At 45.6% G+C, this 21,250-nt stretch overlaps 1 protein-coding gene across 1 annotated transcript; it reads right to left on the bottom strand.

The window, feature by feature from the left end:
- Window positions 1–214: 214 nt before the first annotated feature.
- Window positions 215–19,552, bottom strand: LOC125621481 (L-amino-acid oxidase-like). Its single transcript, XM_048818329.1, has 7 exons — window positions 19,531–19,552; window positions 12,460–12,683; window positions 10,154–10,260; window positions 7,147–7,348; window positions 3,510–3,563; window positions 1,750–1,883; window positions 215–1,028 (listed from the first exon to the last, which is right to left on the bottom strand). The coding sequence occupies exons 1-7, from the start codon at window positions 19,550–19,552 to the stop codon at window positions 215–217; spliced, it is 1,557 nt and encodes a 518-aa protein (XP_048674286.1).
- Between the last annotated feature and the right edge of the window lie 1,698 nt (window positions 19,553–21,250).

Raw genomic sequence — 21,250 nt, 5'->3', positions numbered from 1 at the left:
CACCCTCTGGTGGCCGAGCACAGTGACTGAGGCAGTACAGCAGTGTGAGTGTAGCAGTCTATTCCTGGTGCAGGAATCTTATGCACCCCCACTTCAGGGCTGCACATAAAGTCACAATCCAGTGATGCCTGGTGATTTGCGGTGCAATTTCTAATTCCTCAGTCAGTACTGATGCGTCCCCAATCACCCTTATTATAATTATTATTACTATTAATTACAATTCATTGTCTTTCAGCTTCTTCTGCTGTCGCCCAGGCAATGCATTGATAGCACCATGGATGTTCCTGGCTGCTCTCACAGCAGATTTCATAGAAGTTTCGATCCAGGCGTGAGGCTGGGCTGTGTGTTCTCCTGAAAAATGGACCCTCCCTTCATTCTGAAACAAAGCCTTGGAGTAGTCGACAAACTGGTACGGGGTGAATGAAACATATCCTCCCACTGAATATTTGTCCAGGCCCCATTTCTTGATCACGTGTTTATTGCAAACCTTCCGGATATAATTCTTGGGCACCTGGTGGATTTCTGCCAGGTCCTCCATCACCACATCAACACACTTTTCGTCATCGAGGGGAACGAAGAATTCAGCATCATCCACCCAGGTGTAGGAAGCCAGGATCGCCCCCGCCCCACTGGGGAAATTGTGGCCGGGGTAGTAGATGACTCTGGAGGGGCGATCAGTGATTGACCTCCCGTTATAGATTCCATCCTTCTCCCAAAATTTTTCAGAACAGATCAAAAAAATCTTAGTGGCTCTTGCGTAGTGAATAGCGCGCAGGGCATGGGTCTTTTCAGCAGAAAGAGGTGGAGAAAATTTAATGAGCCGTGTGGCTTTTGCTGTGGCCGTGACAAGGACATAGTCGGCCGTCACAGATAAGGGGAATGAGGTGTGTGGCCTGCGGTAAAACACTTTCACTTGGTGATCATCTTGTAGTATCTTCACTACCGGGGAGTTAAATATAACGCCCCCGTGAATATCCTGGTAGAAAGCCTGCGGAAGCTGATCGAATCCCCCCGTGATCTCATCGAAACTGAAAGAAAGGTGGGGAAAAGATGATAGTCAAACAGTTACACCCTCTGACCACAGTTATCTGAGAGAATGTCACAGGAGTAATAAGCAGAGCTTGCATAATGGGAGAGAGAATCAAGCCCCCAGTGACTGTACAAGTGTTTTATTAAAGCGGAATGGTAGGTCTGCAGTAATTAAGCTTAAGGCCAACTCTCAGTTTAAAGCTTGACTCTTCTAAACACTCTAAAATCCTCATGGTTCTCAGACTGCCTTGGAATTAGGTGTGCCTCATGGGGGTGCTGGGTGGAATTAGTGAACCACGATTTGGGATCATTTGACCAAGGGCTTCCTGAAATACGACACAGCTACGGTCCAATATGCCTATAAACCATACTCGCACTATGGAGTTAATTATTGAATTCCATCAGAACTCACACAGTTAGTAGCTGCGGACACTTTCAGTAACGCCCAGCTCATCTCCTGTGAAAGTGTCCCCAGCCTTTCATGGCTATAGCTCTATAGTAATGAACACCTACCCTCTATGACAATTCAGACCATTAGTGCCTACTTCAGAGAAGGCAGCCAGCTGTACTGCTAGACAGGATGACAAATGGGTGAGATAGTAGGAGGTTGACAGACAAATGGATGTATTGAATAATGGATGGATACCTAGACAGGTCCTACCATAGACATATTGTGCTTCCTCTTACAAAGCAAGTAAATAAAGATACTTTTCTACTCACCTCTTCTCAGAGAAGGTGGAAAAGACCATAACAGAGTAAAGAAATGACAAGTGGAATAGACCATCTTCATTCATCACGTCACCAATCATATCAATGGCTCCTCTACTTAAATTTCCTTCTTTAATCAAATACTCCTGGGTGGGAAAGAGCAGAGACGGTGGAAGGCACATGCATATTATATCCCCATTGAGAAATGACAGTCAAAGGGATATTTCATTTCAAATGAACACAGGAATTATTCAACATCCATGAGGCAGGGGAGGTGTCAGACCCATTCACTACCCTCCAGTGTGATTTGTCTTCTTCCTCATTACCAATCATTGGAAGTAAGGCTGATGCTCACATTCAAGACCCGATCCCTCATCCCTTTTGAGTCACTGGGCTAAAGCCTGACCCGAGTGAAGTCAATCAGAGCTTTGCCATTGATTTCAATGGGGCCAGGATTTCACCCAAAGTGTCCCTACCAAGATATGATTGTATTTGATTAAAGAACCATGGTCCAGACCAAATCTCCTGTGGGGTGAAAATAATGATGGGCAGGGCCACAGAGGAAGGTTATCTCATTGAAATAACTGTGGACGAAGATTCAAGCCATAGCTACACTTGCAGATGTAGAGCACTTTGAGTTAAATCAGCCTTCAGAGAGCGCAGTAGGGAAAGCGCTGCAGTCTGTCCACACTGACAGCTTCAAGCTCACTGGTATGGCCACATTTGTGGCACTTGCAGCGGCATTGGGAGCGGTGCATTGTGGGCAGCTATCCCTGCATGCAAGTGGCTCCAACGTGCTTTTCAAATGGGGGGTGGGAGGGGAGAGTGTGACAGGGAGTGTGTTGTGTGTATGTGGGGGGAGAGAGAGTGGGTTTGGGGCAGTCGGAGAGCATGTCAGCAGGCTGTCTTGTAAGTTCAGACAGCAGTAGACCCCCCTCCCCCCACACCTCTCTCTCTCACACACAGCATTTCACAGTAATGGTTGCTTTGTCTTGGAGCAGATAAGCAGCCGGCTGCCAGAAATGGAGCTTTCAAAGGGCATTTCCGCATTCCTACAGCTGATTCCAAACAATGACAAGAGTGGCCACTTGACTTAAGGGGATTATGGGATGTTTCCCGAGGCTGATCAGAGCGCAGTAAAGCAACACCTCGTTCACACTGGTGCTGCGGTACTCCAGCGAGGGTGCAGCAAATATCTTGGAGTACCAGCAGCGCTGTAGCCACGGAGTCAGAGTGCTCTACATGCCTTGCCAGTGTGGACGGGTAGTGAGCTAGTGTGCCCAGGGCTCCTTTATTGTGCTGTAACTTGCAAGGATAGCCAAGTCCTCATAGCTGGACATCACACAGTGAGTTGGGGTGGGAAGAAGAGATGCCAAGTTGGTTGCACAGGACTGGAATAGGGTCGTGTCTTCATGACACACACACTGGGAGTATGGGAGCACCGAGACCGCTCACTTTCTATGGGTTGGAGTTTTGGTTAGGGAGAAGCAGAGATAACATGGGTCCACATCCCTGCCCTCCTCCTGCCAGAAAGCAGAGCCAGGAAGACCCAAGGGGGAAATAGGAGGTGTCCCAGGAAGGCCCATGAAGTGAGCGTGTCAACTCTGCCGGGCCAGGATCTTTAGGAGGGTTCTGATGTATTATCTCCTACCATGGACTGTGTGCACCTGGCAAGATCTATCCCACAAGGAGTTACATTGGCTAACGTGATTAAAGATTTAGAAAATTGGCACCTTTAGATTTAAAGATACTGGAATGCCAGCTTCAATTACCTTGGTGGAAAAGGAGTCATATTTCTCTTTCAGAGCACTGCAGTCTGTGGTCACCTGGGGAGCAAACAAGAAAACAGTCATTTGTTTCATGCTGATGGCTTTACCTTTAAAGTTTATTATTTTCCCTGTATGTGACAATGTACTTATAGGCCGTATCCTAGGGCCTATACGTATATCTATTAGGACATGACATGACTGTCCAGGTGAAAGAGCTGTTAACAAAATCTTTTTAATAGTGCTCTTGTTTTCGGCTCCTACAGTTCCCCAGCTGACTGAACTGCTTTCACTGAGACAGTCTAAACAACAAAAATATATAGACTAAATGTAAAATTTTCAAAAGTGACTATAGGACCTGTCAAGGTTCCTTCCCCACTCTGAACGCTAGGGTACAGATGTGGGGACCTGCATGAAAAACCTCCTACGCTTATATTTACCAGCTTAGGTCAAAACTTCCCCAAGATACAAAATATTCCACCCTTTGTCCTTGGATTGGCCGCTACCACCACCAAACAAATACTGGTTAGTGGAGAAGAGCTGTTTGGAAACATCTTTCCCCCCAAAATACTTCCCAAAACCTTGCACCCCACTTCCTGGACAAGGTTTGGTAAAAAGCCTCACCAATTTGCCTAGGTGACTACAGACCCAGATCCTTGGATCTTAAGAACAATGAACAATCCTCCCAACACTTGCACCCCCCCTTTCCTGGGAAATGTTGGATAAAAAGCCTCACCAATTTGCATAGGTGACCACAGACCCAAACCCTTGGATCTGAGAACAATGAAAAAGCATTCAGTTTTCTTACAAGAAGACTTTTAATAGAAATTGAAGTAAATAGAAGTAAAGAAATCACCTCTGTAAAATCAGGATGGTAGATACCTTACAGGGTAATTAGATTCAAAACATAGAGAATCCCTCTAGGCAAAAACTTAAGTTACAAAAAAGATACACAGACAGAAATAGTTATTCTATTCAGCATAATTCTTTTCTCAGCCATTTAAAGAAATCATAATCTAACACATACCTAGCTAGATTACTTACCAGAAGTTCTAAGACTCCATTCCTGGTCTATCCCCGGCAGAAAACCAGCATATAGACAGACAGAGACCCTTTGTTTCTCTCCCTCCTCCCAGCTTTTGAAAGTATCTTGTCTCCTAATTGGTCATTTTGGTCAGGTGCCAGCGAGGTTACCTTTAGCTTCTTAACCCTTTACAGGTGAGAGGAGCTTTCCCCTGGCCAGGAGGGATTTCAAAGGGGTTTACCCTTCCCTTTATATTTATGACAGGGCCTAACTCTCCTTTCCAGAAGTGACTTAGGTACTTAAGGGCCAGATTTTCAAAGGTATTTAGACATCTAAAGATGCAGGTAGTCAGCTACATGGATTTCCAAAGCACCTAAGAGCCTAAATCTCATTGAATATTATGGGCTAGATTCACAATGGGACTTAGGTATTGCAATACTCAGCATCACAATGCCTAACTTTCTGCTGTCTGGAAAACTGCTGGGATCACAATGCCTGAGTCATGCGCTCAAGCTCTCTACACCGAATACCGCGGTCTAACCGCTGAAGAATGGAATCCACAAAAGCCAGCACGCGGAGCCACCTAAGCCAGCCAATGGGAGACACCAAGGAGAGTGAGGTGTCTTAAGCCTCCCACTCCCCATTTTAGGGAGTTCAGCACCTATCTCTGCTTGGGATTCTAAGCCGTGAGCTCTTCCCACCCACAGCATTTCTAGCAAGGAGCAGCAGCACTGCCCTCATAGCTTGTACCCCAGTGGTTAGTGGATTTCCACAATGTGGGAGACCACCGGCTCAAGTTCCCCCTCTAGCTGATAAGGAAGAGTCTCGCACCTCCCCCGTGAGCGTCTCATGGGGGCCTCCCTTAGTCTCTCCTGTTAAAGCTGTTCCAGTTTGTATAAATAATCAGTGGAGCAGGGGGATTGGATTCTGGGTCTCCCCCATGAATGTCCTACCCACTAGATCAGTGGCTCTTAACCTTTCCAGACTACTGCACCCACAGGTGCTGTGGGTGCTGCTGCACCCCCTGGCTTGAAGTGGTTTCCATTATATAGAGGGTTTACAGTTTGGTTCAATGGCTCTCAGCACCCCCACTATACAAATTCATAGAATCATAGAATCATAGAATATCAGGGTTGGAAGGGACCTCATGAGGTCCCAGCAAATTGTCCCAGCAACCCTGATGGTACCCCTTGCAGGAGGCTGATTTGTCTTGCATACCCCCAAGTTTCACCTCACTTGAAAACAACTTGCTTACAAAATCAGGCCTAAAAATGCAAAAGTGTCACAGTATGCTATTACTGAAAAATTGCTGACTTTCTTATTTTTACCCTATAATTATAAAATAAATCAACTGGAATATAAATATTACACTTACATTTCAGTGTGCAGTACATAGAGCTGTATAAACAAGTCATAGTCTGTATGAAATTTTAGTTTGTTCTGTCTTCACTAGTGCTTTTTATGTAGCCTGTTGTAAAACTAGGCAAATATCTAGATGAGTTGATGTACCCTCTGGAAGACCTCTGCTTACCCCCATGAGTACATGTACCTAGGGTGACCAGATAGCAAGTGTGAAAAATTGGGACAGGGGGTGGGGGTAACAGGCACCTGTATAAGACGAAGCCCCAAATATCAGGGCTGTTTCTATAAAATAGAGACATCTGGTCACCCTCCACATACCCCTGGTTGAGAACCACTGCACTAGACTACAGAGTCATTCTCACTGTATCACTCTGGTGGCATCTATGTCCCTTTGTGAATCTAGCCACAGGTGCCTCTCTGCATTCTTTAGACAGTAAATACCTTTGAAAATCTGTCATTTAAGAGTATTTCTACACTGCTATAAAACACCGGCAACTGGCCCGTCTCAGTTGACTTGGGCTCATGGAGTTCAGGCTGCAGGGCTATAAAATTGCAGTGTAGATTTTGGGCAGCCCAAGCCCAAATGTTTACACTGCAATTTTATATACCCATGAGCCCAAGTGAGCAGACACTGGTGTTTTATTGCAGTGTAGACACACCCTAAGTCTCATGCATTCAACTGTAATTTAGCAATTTTGTGTGTGTGTGTAAATCGACAAAGAAAACTAGGGAAACTCTCAGAAGCGAGAAGCTGCCACCTATTCAAATGAACAAATCTCTAACAGTAGTTAACTTCAAATTTTCAACAACCAAACAAATCGGCACCTAGTTAGCCTACCACGGGCATGAGCTGCCACATTGCGAAGACAAGAGGCTGTCCCCTTAATGGTGCTACATTCACCCATGTGTATTGCTAGGACTTCCAAAGGCACGTTCCATGGTTCTTTGTGGTGCAGTAGGCAAAGCCACTTTATATTTCATCCCTGGAACTTGTTTGTCCTCCTGAGCATCGCCACCCAGGGGGAACTGTGGGAAGGCACTGGAGGCCTATCAGCACTCATGGGTTTTATCCTCCATCTTCACTGCACAGAGGGGGGTTACTAGTGCAAGTGAAAGCAAAGTTCAGGGTCCAATGTGCAATGAGTCTGGGCTGAAAAGACCACTAAGTTTGAGGGCCAACACCCAAGTGAGAATCCAGGTTAACTCTTTAGTGAGAACATACCCACAGTTCACGAATCCTTTCCACAACACACATACCTTATCCAGTGTCTGATTATAAAGTTCTCTGGCAGATTTTCCTCTTTCTGTGGGAAGCACGGGGTATTGCAATATATCAGGGTTTCGGTCTACCTCTCCAGCTCTTGCCCTGATGTTGTTAACGAAATACCAGCCCTTGTCATTACTATTATAGAATGGGTTCAGTTTCAGTTTCAGTTTTTTAATAAATTCACGCACAAGCCTAAAGAAAAGGGAAAGAGGGGGGAAAAAAGAGAAAATTTCAAAAATGTGAAAGAAAGTTATATGATTGCGTATGATCCTCTAACATAAATGCCATGATCCTACCTATGTAACTGAAATAATTTGTGTATAATGACACCAGACCCACACTTTACCAAAAGTCAATCATGCAGCTAGTGTTGGTCGCTTTTTTTAATTGTGAAAACTTTTGAAATACGGAAGTTATTTCAATTTGGCATCATTCGCATCAGGCTCATTTTCATAAGGTTTTAAATATAAAATATCAAAAAATGTATTTACTGCAAACCCTGTTTTGCAGAAAATGAAACACGTTGGTAACCATTTCAGTAACGATTGTAAATAAGTTTACAATACAAATTTTAGTGAAATGAAAATTTTTGCTCAAAACTAAAAAAATGTTGAAAATTTGCAAAACAGTTTACATTTGGAAAAATGCCATTTTTTTCCAATGAAAACTACATTTTGCTTGAGAAATTTAGACCATCTCTCCCAGCATTGTCTGCTCCCTGAACAGTACCATCGACTTCCAGGATAACCGATGAACAAGCATTACTTCTACTAATTGTAAAATCAGACTTTTCCTTGATTATTACAAGAGACATGATAGCAAAAGCTGCCCATTCCTAACATTCGTAACAGGAAACAAACAAACAAACAGGCTGATGATACAGATGCACCTTTAACAATGCTCCTGGTTAGTATAGATGCACAGATTGAATTTAGGGTCCTGTGGATTTAAAACAAAACCCCACTAGTACTTGAGCTAAAGAACCAGATGGAGCTGTCTAAAGGTAGTAGTAGACTCATATAGAGAGCTGATTGGACAAATGGACATTTTATTCTGTGGGAAATGTCAAAATAACAGATTTTGACATTATTTCCATCCCAAACTGGGATGAAAAATGCCGAACCATGTCTCTTCGGAAATGTCAAAACATTTTTGTGTAAGTGGAGTTGTGACCTGGCTCATGGGGTTTCAGGGCCATTCACTCAGATTTGGCCTAACCAGACTCCCGTCATCATGACAGATGGGCCAAACCTGAGTGGCACTGGGATCCCAGAGGTTGCAGTGTCTGGAGCAGGGAGGTGAGCCCAGCCAGCCCCATGGGACAGGAGCTGCTACGTGACCTTTTGAAACATTCAAAGGTGGTCTGGAACTTCAAGGTGCATATACACCTCTTTCCTCTGATAATACACATGGGCGGATTCAGAACCAGATCTCCTCGTATCACAACCACAGCTCTATGATGCTCCTGAAATGAATCCCCAGGCCTCCTCAGCAGGGCCGTCCCTACCAATTATGGTGCCCAAAGAAGCCCGAGCACCTGTTTCCCCACCCTGCCCCCCGCCCCCACCCCAGCAGAGGGTCTGGGCTGCACTCAAGGCCAGTGGGGCCGCAGAGGCAGGAGCTGCGGGGGGCCACTTTGTGGGGCCTCACAAGCCGAGAGCAGCCCAGGGGATTAGCGGGGGGCCTGGCACTGGGAGCAGGAAGCGGAACAACCTGGGCCCAGCCTGCTCCCCTCCCCCTGCCTCAGTCATGTCACTTGGGGGAGGGGGTTTGGAGGAAGGGTCCATAAAATTTGAGGCAATTTGGTGCCCCAAAATTTGGTGCCCCAAATTTTGTGGTGCCCTACGCAGCTGCTTATTCTGCATCTACCTAAGGATGGGCCTGCTCCTCAGGTCGCAATCACCGCTTTTCCAACCTGCTCCAACATATTCCTCCACCATTACAATACAGCTCCACCTAACACAGTGAATGCAGCTGGCGTGTGTGTAGGTACTGCCCAGTAAGTACTGCCAGCTCTATCAGGGCTGAGTTAAGTTTCCGTGGGCATTTACTTTGAATATTTTCTGGTTTCCAGATGGTTTGAGTTTTGCGGAACTCAATGTTTTGGGAGGGCAAGAGCAATCACAGGGCAACGTCAATGCTGTGTTCACAAGTTTTTTGCTGTTTAATTATAAAACTTATCCTGAGTCCCATTTCTTTCAATAAGCAATATGGGCCCAGAAAATTGGACCTACGTGGTTACCAGCTGGTCGGTCTTGAGTCCCCGACAGTCTGAAACCCTGACTAGTGCCAACTAATAAATATTCAGAAAGCCCTTTGAAAAAATCCATAATACAAAAATAGCACATTTTACAAAGAAGGTATGAAAGGAATCATGGCTGGAAGGTGGCAATTCTGGGCTTTCCATGGGGCCAGAGCAGTGGCAGCTTGGTATTTTATATGATAAGGTCCAAACCTTCCAATATGTGGGGGGTTTTGTAAGCTCAACCTTAACTGTTGATTTCCTGGATTATAAACTGGTGTTGTTTTGCTGACTGAAGTGTTCTAGGTGGAGTTTTGCCCTTCATTTACTGATACATGCTCCCAGTCGTAACTTCACTTTACCTCTCCATTGTGGTGTAGTTGCATAGTCCAAGAACATACCTGGGACCTAATTATGACTCTAATATCCAGTTCCCCATTTGCTGCGGGGATGGGGTGGGGAATTAATCTGGGTCAGCCCTAAACCCTGTGTCTTTTAGGCTGGTTGAGCGACTTCTGACCACCTACTCTCAGCCCACCTATGCAGGAAAAGTGACAACTCCATGGAGATTTCTTTCCCCTCTGCACACGGACTGACAACTTGATGTCATGGAGTAAAGGAGCATTTTAACCTATTCAAATTTGAGCCTTTAATGAGTCCCGCCACCCTCAGGAATTATCATAAAAAGTTTTAAAAATAGGGCTTCCCCTATTCTGAACAAGATTGGTGGCTGAGGAGGGATAACAGAATACTACCTGTGATGTGCTGGCAACCGCATGGCTCCCAACTCCACATACCAATCTTGTTCTCTGTGGGTCACGATGCGTCCTCCCAAGCGGTGACTGGCTTCCAGAATGAGAACCTGGGAACAAAACACAAATTATGATTTTCAATCCCTTGCCAGTACCTGGTGACTGTATCAGTGGTTCTCAAACTGGGGGTCATACATACTGGCAGCGGGTATCATAGGCTGGGGAAGGCTGTGCCTCCCCAAACAGCTGGTGTGGTCCCACCCACCATCCACCTCCAGTCCCCCTCTTGCAGTTCCCAGTGCTCTGCCCCAGCCCACGCTGACTGGGACTGAGGTTCTCTGGCCTGCCACGGGGGCTTGGAGCAGCTGGTGCTGGGGCTGACCTGGCTGCCCGTTGCTCAGACTGCGCTGTCCAATGCTTTGGGGCTGAGGGTGCTGCTGCATCACCTGGCCGCCCCGGGGCTGCGGTGGGGGTGCTCTGGGCTCCTGCTGGGGAGCAGCACAAAAGGAGAGGGGCAGGGCCTTGGACAGAAGGGGAGGGGCTAGGGGTAGCCTCCCCCAATGGCCAGGTCACTAGCTGCCTCAGGGGGTCGCAAGATGGTTACATGGAGGTTGCAAGCTGTCAGCTCTGTGGGGCCGACAGCCCCAAGTCCCATTAAATTAAATTAACCCCCCATTTTTTATTTATAAGGGGGAGCTCACACTCAGAGTCTTGATGTGCGAAAGGGGTCACAAATACGAAAAGTTTGAAAACCTCTACTGTATATTTCTCTCTTGAACGATAACGATAGATTTATTTGTTTGTTTGTCATTTCTATTGCAAACGGTCACCACACAAGGAACACGCTTATTTTATAAAAGTAATTTTGGTCAATGTATGGACGCGCTCTGTCCTTGATTTGGGAACCCATGTAAATATGTCCTTAAGATGAATCTGAACTCCATGGGACTGAAAGATGTGCTTAAAGTTAAGAATGTACTCAAGCATTCTTCCTGAATAGAGATATATTCCTGAATTGGGAATCTCAAGAAACAGATTCTAATATGGAAGATGTTATCCTTTCCCATGTATTACAGAAAATCGGTTTTCAGTGAGAGAGTCTTTAATGCAACAACTAAGCCCTTCTAATATAAGTGCCCAAGCGATCTCTGTTGACTTTGCAGCTCTGGGGGCTGTATTTCTTGGGTGATACTGAGAGGGGGGAGTAGCGGATATATGGGCTATGGGTAGGGATAATGGATTCCAGTCTTTCTCAAGGCCCACAGGCAAGCCAAGAGAGTAGCACCTTCAATGGAAAAACAATATAAAACAAAACAAAGAAAAAGAGCAAAGGTCAAAGTTAAGGTTGTTGTGAGATAGTTAATATGAATTTTCACATGTATAGAATTTTGTTAGAAAGACATGAACCTTTGAGAATATTCCCTTAACTAATCACCACTTCCATTAAATGTAGCGATTGGGATTTTTTTAACTGCAACATTTTTGGTATTTAAGTTTTCTTATGGTAATATTATTAATACTGTGGCAGCCTTAACTTTAAGTTAATTAACTTTGTTTTCCTGGAAATGGCAATAATAATATACTGCACTATGCTTTCTTGCTTCCTTCCTTTCACAGTTAGTTTACTTAAGTTCACCTTGTTTTATTCTTCAGCATTGTCTATTCTATGAAAAAGAAGTAATAAGACCATTTCAAGGGAGCACTGACTCCCTGGCCTGTCTCTGGCTCCTCTCAGTTAATAGAATTACCCGTGAGCAGTGGGTGAAGCTTCCCCTTGGGGAGGCTGGCCCCCTGCCCCACCTTTTCTGGTTGAGGCCACTCCCCCAGTCACTGCTTTCAGCCCCCCCCCCCCCTTGCCCCTGTGGCCCTGGCCAGGGCAGGGGGCTGAAAGCTCAGCCTCTCCCACCAACAGCCGGGGGCAGCTGAGAGCTCAGCCCCAGCCAGGGTCAAGCTCTCAGCCCCAGCCAGGACTGCGCCTTCCCCTGCAGCCCCACCCCCACTCTGCATCTTCCCCCCAAGGGCCCACAGCCACTCGTTCCTTTCCCCCCCCCACCCCCACTGTGACCCTGAGACCAAAAAAACTTGTGCCGCAGCGGGGAGCAAGAGCCTCTCCAGCCCTGGGGTCGTGGTGGGGGAAATTTTTCCAGGGGCCCTAAATTGTTTGGGGGCCCCTGGGCATGGGCCCTGTGGACCCGTGTGGGAATCTACCACTGCCCATCCCGTCCCGTCCCCCCCCCCCGCCCAGTGATGCAAGGTTTGGGGAGTCTTAGCTTCCCACAGCCTCCATTACATGCCGCCCGTGGAATTACCTTACAACCAGCATCTTTCAACAGTTTGGCAGCTGTGAGTCCACTGATTCCTGCCCCAACAATCACCACCTTCTTTGAACGACACCCGTTTTCCAGTCCATTTCTGGCAATAGCCACCAGTTCTTCATAGTCTGGGTCAATGAAGCATTCTTCCCACTTCGTCTCTATGCCAGGGAGAATCTGTAAACTTGGGACTAACACCAGGAGGAAGGTCTGGAGGAGTACTAGAGAGAAAGAGATGGAAAGAAAACAGATGATACAAATGGTGAAGCAAACTCATTCTCTTAGACCACAGAGCTCAATAATGTCACTGATATGATCCATCTGAGCTCTAGGGAGAGGCTAAGAGTCTCAGCTGTGGAGCTCAGCTATATTAACAAACAAGGAATTTTATTATGATCAAATGCAGTGCGCATATAAACTGAAAGCAGCGAAGAGAATACTCAGATCCTCACAGTTGTCTTGTAAACTGTAAAATATCACATGGACTATTCAAACCACAATCTACCATTAAGGGTCCTGGCCCCACCCTCTCAGATACACTTAGATCTGTGTGTACCACAGGGATATAACAATCTGGGGGCTGGCCATTCTCCGAGGGAATGGTGCAGGAAAAAATCTTGTACTGTGGACAATTTTCAGAGTAACAGCCATGTTAGTCTGTATTTGCAAAAAGAAAAGGAGTACTTGTGGCACCTTAGAGACTAACAGTCTCTATGTAAAAGAATAAATGGATACAAATCAGATGTCAAGAATTATAACATTCATAAACCAGTCGGAGAACACTTCAATCTCTCTGGTCACGCGATTACAGACATGAATGTTGTGATATTACAACAGAAAAACTTCAAATCCAGACTCCAGCGAGAGACTGCTGAATTGGAATTCATTTGCAAATTGGATACAATTAACTTAGGCTTGAATAGAGACTGGGAGTGGCTAAGTCATTATGCAAGATAACCTATTTCCCCTTGTTTTTTCCTACCCCCCACCCCCAGACGTTCTTGTTAAACCCTGGATTTGTGCTGGAAATGGCCCACCTTGATTATCATACACATTGTAAGGAGAGTGATCACTTTAAATAAGCTATTACCAGCAGGAGAGTGGGGTGGGGGGAGGTATTTTTTCATGCTTTGTATGTATAAAAAGATCTTCTACACTTTCCACAGTATGCATCTGATGAAGTGAGCTGTAGCTCACGAAAGCTTATGCTCAAATAAATTGGTTAGTCTCTAAGGTGCCACAAGTACTCCTTTTCTTATTGTGGAAAATGTGACTCTAAATGAGGTCTTCAAGATTTGGACTCATGAGCTGAATTGAGGGACCTAACCAGAGTCTGCTTTATGTCATTCAAAAACTCAGTTATGTTGTTTCTTTCCATTAGTCAAGATAAATTTTTGTTTTTTCCATGATTCTCCCCTCATTGAATGTGAAGGTGCTGCCTCTTCTGTTGAGCACAACTCTGGAAGTGTCAGAAGGAGAACCACATGGTTCATCACATAATCAATTCGCAATCCATTTAGAGCTTTAAAAGATCAATTTAACCATCTAAATTCTATTGTATGGTTCAGAGCAACCTTAGCAGCACCCACACCACCCTTCCTTCCCATGCTAATGTAGGTAGCATTGCTTGGTAAAAAGGGGGGTAACTTTAAGAATGTGATGCTGTTATAAAAAGGCAAATGTCATTAACTGGAGTGTTATATGTGTGACAAGGGAGGCAACTCCTCTGTTCTACTTGGCTCTGTGGCCTCATCTGGAATACTATGTCCAGTCTGAGGTACTACAGTCCAAAGGAGAGCAATAACAATGATAAGAGATTTAGGAAACATGAGCTAAGAACATAAGAATGGTCAGACTGGGTCAGACCAAAGGTACATCTAGCCCAGTATCCTGTCTTCCGACAGTGGCCAATGCCAGGTGCCCCAGAGGGAATGAACAGAACAGGGCAATCACCAAGTGATCCATCCCTTGTCGCCCATTCCCAGATCCTGGCAAATAGAGGCTAGGGACATCATCCCTGTCCATCCTGGCTAATAGCCATTGATGGACCTATCCTCCATGAACTTATCTAGTTCTTTTTTGAACCCTGTTATAGTCTTGGCCTTCACAACATCCTCTGGCAAGGAATTCCACTGGTTGACTAGCTAAGAGGAAAGGTTGAAGGAATTGGGCATCTTTAGTCTGGAGAACAGAAGGCTGAAGGGGGACATGATAACCATCTTCAAATATGTAAAAGATTGTTATCAAGGGGATGATGGCCATTGTTCTCCACCTCCACCAAGGGAAGGACAAGAAGTAATTAGCTTAATTTGCAGCAACTGAGATTTAGCTTAGATATTTGGGGAAAATGTGTAACTGTAGGGATAGTTAAGCACTGGAACAGGTTATCTATGTGGAATCTCCATCATTGGAGGTTTTTAAGAACAAGTTAGACAAACACCTGTCAGGGATGGTCTAGGTTTATTTGTTCTTGCCTCAGCACAGGAGGATGGACTAGATAACCTCTTGAGATCCCCTTCAGCCCTACTGTTCTATGTTTTCTTTGACAAAGTAGAGCATCTCTGAGCCTCCTTTAATTTTCACCAGTGACCGGTCTGGCAGACAGAGAGCCCCCAGATCATGGAGGCAAAAAGCTACTTTTTCTCACACACCTGACCAAGCTACACTCAATCCAAGCTTTGATTCAGCCCCAAAACTAAGCCTCTAATGATATGGAGGCCTATGTTTCAAGTTTGAGGACATAGTTTGGGTCCCATTTCTAGTACAAAATGGACCTGTGTACAAACAGATCTGGGAACAAACGTATTCTAACTTTGTTCCCAACATGGTAGTAACTGTACTGTAAACAAAGCCTTGTAGGTTGGGGGGAGAAATCCAAATTCCAAGAACCTTTCTGGAGAAATGAAAAATAATTTTAAAAGTACAAAGTGTAATTTTTCCTGGTATGGAAGAATAAGACACTATTTTTCCCCTAAAATCCAGTATTGTCTGCCCTTTAAATTCCCAACTCTATCTGAGGCCAAAGCCATATATTTCAGAATCTCTGAAAGTAACCTGAGTGCAACACCCATCCCATCCTTTGAAATCAGAAATTGCTTTTGATCACCACAACCAGAAACATGTTTATGTAATGCATTTTCATAGGTGAAACCAGGAAGGTGTAAATTGAAGGCATTGATGCTCTCAATAATTACTATGTTCTTCTTCCTCTGTAATTATCTACATCTTTTGCATGTTCTGTAGATGATACGCTAAGATTTCCAAAGGGATGCGTGGGCTGGAGATAGGAGTGCCACACCCGCTGTTTTTGCAATTAAACTACAGAACAGGAAATACTCTCTGTAGGTTAATTTCCATGGAGCTACATGCCAAACAGAGATTAATTTGCAAAGGGTACATCTAGCAACAGGTTAGGAAGGATAATCACTTCCAAAGCTCATCTGGGGGCATGAGAACAATTTAGGGTGGAATTCATCCTGGGTCAGAAAAGGTCCTACGCAACACATGAGTTCCATGCTCCAGGGTCAGTTCCTGAAAACTACAGCTGTGTTGAGAAGGGTGTGGAACACTCTACACTGCACAGAGCTCCTGGAGGAATCATAGACGTGTAGGATTGGAAGGGACCGTGAGAGGTCTTTTAGTCCAGTCCCCTGCACTCAAGGCAGGACGGAGCCCTGGTCTACACTACAAGTTTAGGTCGAATTTAGCAGCATTAGATCGATTTAATCCTGTACCCATCCATACAATGAAGCCATTTACTTTGACTTAAAGGGCTCTTAAAATCGATTTCTGTACTCCTCCCCTAATGAGGGGATTAGCGCTGAAATTGACCTTTCCGGGTCAAATTTGGGGTAGTGTAGTCACAATTCTATGGTATTGGCCTCCGGGAGCTATCCCAGAGTGCTCCACTGTGAAGCACAGAGGCTATAACAGGAACCCACAGCCGTGCCACGTGAAACTTAAGGAGCTCAGGAAAGCCTACCAAGAAAACAGAGAGGCAAATGACTGCTCGGGGTCAGAGCCCCAGACATGCCGCTTCTATGATGAGCTGCATGCCGTTCTAGGGGTGCAGCCACCACTACCCCATCCCTGTGCTTTGACTCTGTCAATGGATTATCACACAACAGGGATGCTCATTTTGGGGAAGAGGAAGATGATGATGAGGAGGAGGAGGTTGAAGCAAGCAAGTGGAGAAACCATTTTCCCTGAGAACCAGGAACTGTTTCTCACCCTGGACCTGGAGCCAGTACCCCCCAAACCCACCCAAGGCGGGCTCCCAGACCCACCAGGTGGAGAAGGGACCTCTGGTTAGTGTACCTTTGTAAATATAATACATGTTAAAAGCAAGCGTGTTTAATGATTAATTTGCAGCCAGTACAGCTACTGGAAAAGTCTGTTAACATGTCTGGGAATGGAGTGGAAATCCTCCAGGGACATCTCCATAAAGCTCTCCTGGATGTACTCCCAAAGCCTTTGCAAAAGGTTTCTGGGGAGGGCAGCCTTATTCCGTCCTCCATGGTAGGACACTTTACCACGCCAGGCCAGTAGCACGTAGTCTGGAGTTATTGCATAACAAAGCATGGGAGTGTATGGTCCCGGTCTTTGCTGGCATTCAAGCAACATCCGTTCTTTATCTCTTTGTGTTATCCTCTGGAGAGAGATATCATTCATGGTCATCTGGTTGAAACAGGGTAATTTTATTAAGGGGACATTCAGAGGTGGCCGTTCCCGCTGGGCTGTTTGCTTGTGGCTGAACAGAAATCTTCCCCGCTGTTAGCCACGTGGTGGGGGGAGGGGTGAAGCGATCATCCCAGAGAATTTTTTTTTGGGGGGGGTAGTTAGTTGGGATTGTGCTGCACATTAACCCAAAAACCACAGCCCCTCCTTTTAAATTGCCAACCCATGTTAAATGGCCAACCCAACAGCTGTTTGGTATGGAAAATGAGGGTGCTGCTGTTTGAAACCATTCCCACATGTTATGAAGTTTAAAGAAGACAAAAGACTATGGCTTACCATGGCTGCCTGCAAGCCGAATTCTGTTGCCTGCCAGCCCTGCATGTGTGATCTCTCACACCAAACTGGCAGACCCTCAATACAAGAGGCAAAATGCGACCTTGTACTGAATGCACATGTGCTATGTAATGTTAATAGCAAGGTTCACCCTGAAAGAGTCGATCCATTGTTCTCTAAAATGTGTCTTTTTAACTACTACTCTCCCTCTTTTTTCCTCCTGCAGCTGCAAATGTTTCAACGCTTATGTTATCATCTCCTTCCCAGAGTCTAGTGAAGATTAGAAGGCAAAAAAAACGCACTTGCGATGAAATGCTCTCTAAACTCATGCAGTCCTCCCACACTGAAAGAGCCCAGCAGAATGCTTGGAGGCAGACAATGTTAGAGTCCAGGAAAGCACAGTATGAACACGAGGACAGGTGGCGGGATGAAGATAATAAGTGATGGGTTGAAGATGATAGGTGGTGTCAGCTTGCTGACAGAAGGCAGGAGTCAATGCTGAGGCTACTGAAAGATCAAACTGATACGCTCCGGCATATGGTTGAGGCAGCATGAGCACAGACCGCCGCTACAGCCCCTGTGTAACCAACCGCCCTCCTCCCCAAGTTCCATAGCCTCCTCACTCAGATACCCAAGAATGCTGGGGGGCGGGCCCTCCAGACACCCAACCACTCCACCCCAGAGGACTGCCCAAGCAACAGAAAGCTGGCATTCAATAAGTTTTAAAGTGCAGTGTGGCCTTGTCTTTCCCTCCTCCCCCACCCCTCCCAGGTTACCTTGGCAGTTATCCCCCTATTTGTGTGATGAATTAATAAAGAATGCATGAATTTGAAGCAACAATGACTTCATTGCCTCTGCAAGCGGTGATTGAAGGGAGGAGGGGAGGGTGGTTAGCTTACACGGAAGTAGAGTGAACCAAGGAGCAGAGGTTTTCATCAAGGAGAAACAAACAGAACTTTCACACCGTAGCCTGGCCAGTCATGAAACTGGTTGTCAAAGCTTCTCTGATGCGCACTGCGCCCTCCTGTGCTCTTCTAACTGCCCTGGTGTCTGGCTGCACGTAACCAGCAGCCAGGCAATTTGCCTCAATCTCCCACCCCACCACAAACGTCTCCCCCTTACTCTCACAGATATTGTGGAGCGCACAGCAAGCAGTAATAACAGTGGGAATATTGGTTTTGTTGAGGTCTAACCGAGTCAGTAAACTGCACCAGCGTGCTTTTAAACATCCAAATGCGCATTCTACCACCATTCTGCACTTGCTCAGCCTGTAGTTGAACAGCTCCTGACTACTGTCCAGGCTGCCTGTGTATGGCTTCATGAGCCATGACATTAAGGGGTAGGCTGGGTCCCCACGGCTAACTATAGGCATTTCAATATCCCCAACTGTTATTTGCTGGTCTGGGAAGAAAGTCCCTTGCTGCAGCTGTTGAAACAGACCAGAGTTCCTGAAGATGCGAGCGTCATGTACCTTTCCCGGTCATCCCACATTGATCCACGAGTGCTTGCAGCACCACTGAAAAGTACCCCTTTCGGTTTATGTACTCACTGCCTTGGTGCTCCGGTGCCAAGATAGAGATATGGGTTCCATCTACCGCCCCACCACAGTTAGGGAATCCCATTGCAGCAAAGCCATCCACTATGACCTGCACATTTCCCAGAGTCACTACCCTTGATAGCAGGAGCTCAGTGATCGTGTTGGCTACTTGCATCACAGCAGCCCCCACAGAAGATTTGCCCACTCCAAATTGATTCCTGACTGACCAGTAGCTCTCTGGCGTTGCAAGCTTCCACAGGGCTATCACCACTGGCTTGTGAACTTGAAGGCTGCTCTCATCTTGTTATTCTGGCTCTTCAGGGCAGGGGAAAGCAAGTCACAAAGTTCCATGAAAGTGCCCTTATGCATGCAAAAGTTTCACAGCCATTGGGAATTGTCCCAGACCTGCAACACTATGCCATCCCACCAGTCTGTGCTTGTTTCCCGGGCCCAGAATTGGCGTTCCACAGCATGAACTTGCCCCATTAGCACCATGATGTCCACATTGCTGGGGCCCGTACTGTGAGAGAAGTCTGTGTCCATGTCCTCATCACTCTCCTCACCGCGCTGCCGTTGCCTACTTGCCTGCTTTTGCAGGTTCTGGCTCTGGTTCTGCATATACTGCTGGATAATGCGCAGCATTACGGTCATAACTGCCATGGTGATCTGAGCGGGCTCCATGCTTGCCGTGGTATGGCGTGAGCAGGAGAGCAGAGTGGCAGCAGAAGCAGCGGGTGGATGACAATGCTGACAGCAATATGGTGCCCACACGGAAAAAGGCGCAAAACGATTGTCGGCTGTTGCTTTCATGGAGGGAGGGAGGGAGTGGGGGCCTGTCGACATGTACCCAGAACCACCCGCGACAATGTTTTGGGATAGCTACCCACAGTGCAATGCTCCGGAAGTCAACTCTAGCCTCAGTACTGTGGACGCACTCCACCGACTTAATGGTCTTAAGTGGGGACACACACAATCGTCTGTATAAAATCGATTTCTAAAAACTCGACTTCTATAAATTTGACCTAATTTTGTACTGTAGACATAACCTAAGTATTATCTAGACCATCCCTGACAGATGTTTGTCTAACCTGCTCTTAAAAATCTCCAGTGATGGAGATTTTGCAACCTCCCTAGGCCATTTATTCCAGTGCTTAACCACCTTGACAGTTAGGAAGTTTGTCCTAACATCCCACCTAAACGGCCCTTGCTGCAATTTAAGACCATTGCTATTTGTTCTATCCTCAGCGGTTAAAGAGAACAATTTTTCTCCCTTATAACAACTTTTAATGTACTTGGGACGTATGTTATACATTCATTTGGGCTTTACTGATGGATTTGAAATTAATTTGCAGGCAAGTGGGAATGCTCACCAAAGATGGAAAGAAATTTGTATCATGGTGATGGCTTCCCCCTGCGCACCCAGCAGTAGTCTTTGATCAATCAAAACCCCTAACATTTGTTTCAAATCATGCTCAGCTCCACCCAGTTGTGGGGGCTGATGTACGGCTCAGTAATTCTTAAAATTGCTTTCTCCAAACTACCAACATTATTTTGCTCATCTGAAGTGAACCTCAAGCAGCTAATCCTCATAAATGCCCTGATCTCCAGCAAGCATCGGATGTTCAGTTCTATGACATTGCGAGGGACAAATCAGAATTTTGACAAAGAACAAGATACCAGCACACTAAATACATTGCAGCTCTCGCAGTCTCCCTATGTTCTCCCTCTCCAGTCTTCTTCATAACCATACACCGTGAGTCTCTCATTAACCAGCCCCTCCCACTAAATCCATGCAGTGTGGGTTTGGCATCAGTCCCATCCAAATTCCATGCCACCAAGTCAAGTATTTTGGACTATGGAGGAGTAACAGAAAAAGTCATTTGACTGCTAGAATCTTCCATCTAACATAAGTGAAGGCTTTGCAAGATAAAAATTCTGCAGTGCAGAAATAAAATGAACTAATACTGGATACAAAATGGCATTTTTCTTTGATTTTTTTAAAATGCACAGATTTCATTTTTTCCAAAAATTCTCATTGAAACTTTCCATTGTATTGACTAAAAGGCAAGCAAAAACTAACAAAAACAAAAAAGAAGCCCCACAAATAATAATTTTTCTGCTATTTCCAAAATATTTCAGTTTTGGGGGAAAAATCAGTACTCAGATTTTCATTAAAAGTGATTTTTATAGAAATAAAAATATTCCATTAAAATCAATTTTTCCATGAATCATTTTTCATAT

Source organism: Caretta caretta, chromosome 14 (genome assembly GCF_965140235.1).
Source record: "Caretta caretta isolate rCarCar2 chromosome 14, rCarCar1.hap1, whole genome shotgun sequence".
In the NCBI taxonomy this organism is placed as follows: domain Eukaryota; kingdom Metazoa; phylum Chordata; order Testudines; family Cheloniidae; genus Caretta; species Caretta caretta.
The sequence above is the reverse complement of the archived record's forward strand: the minus strand, read 5'-3'. Positions and strand labels throughout refer to the sequence as shown.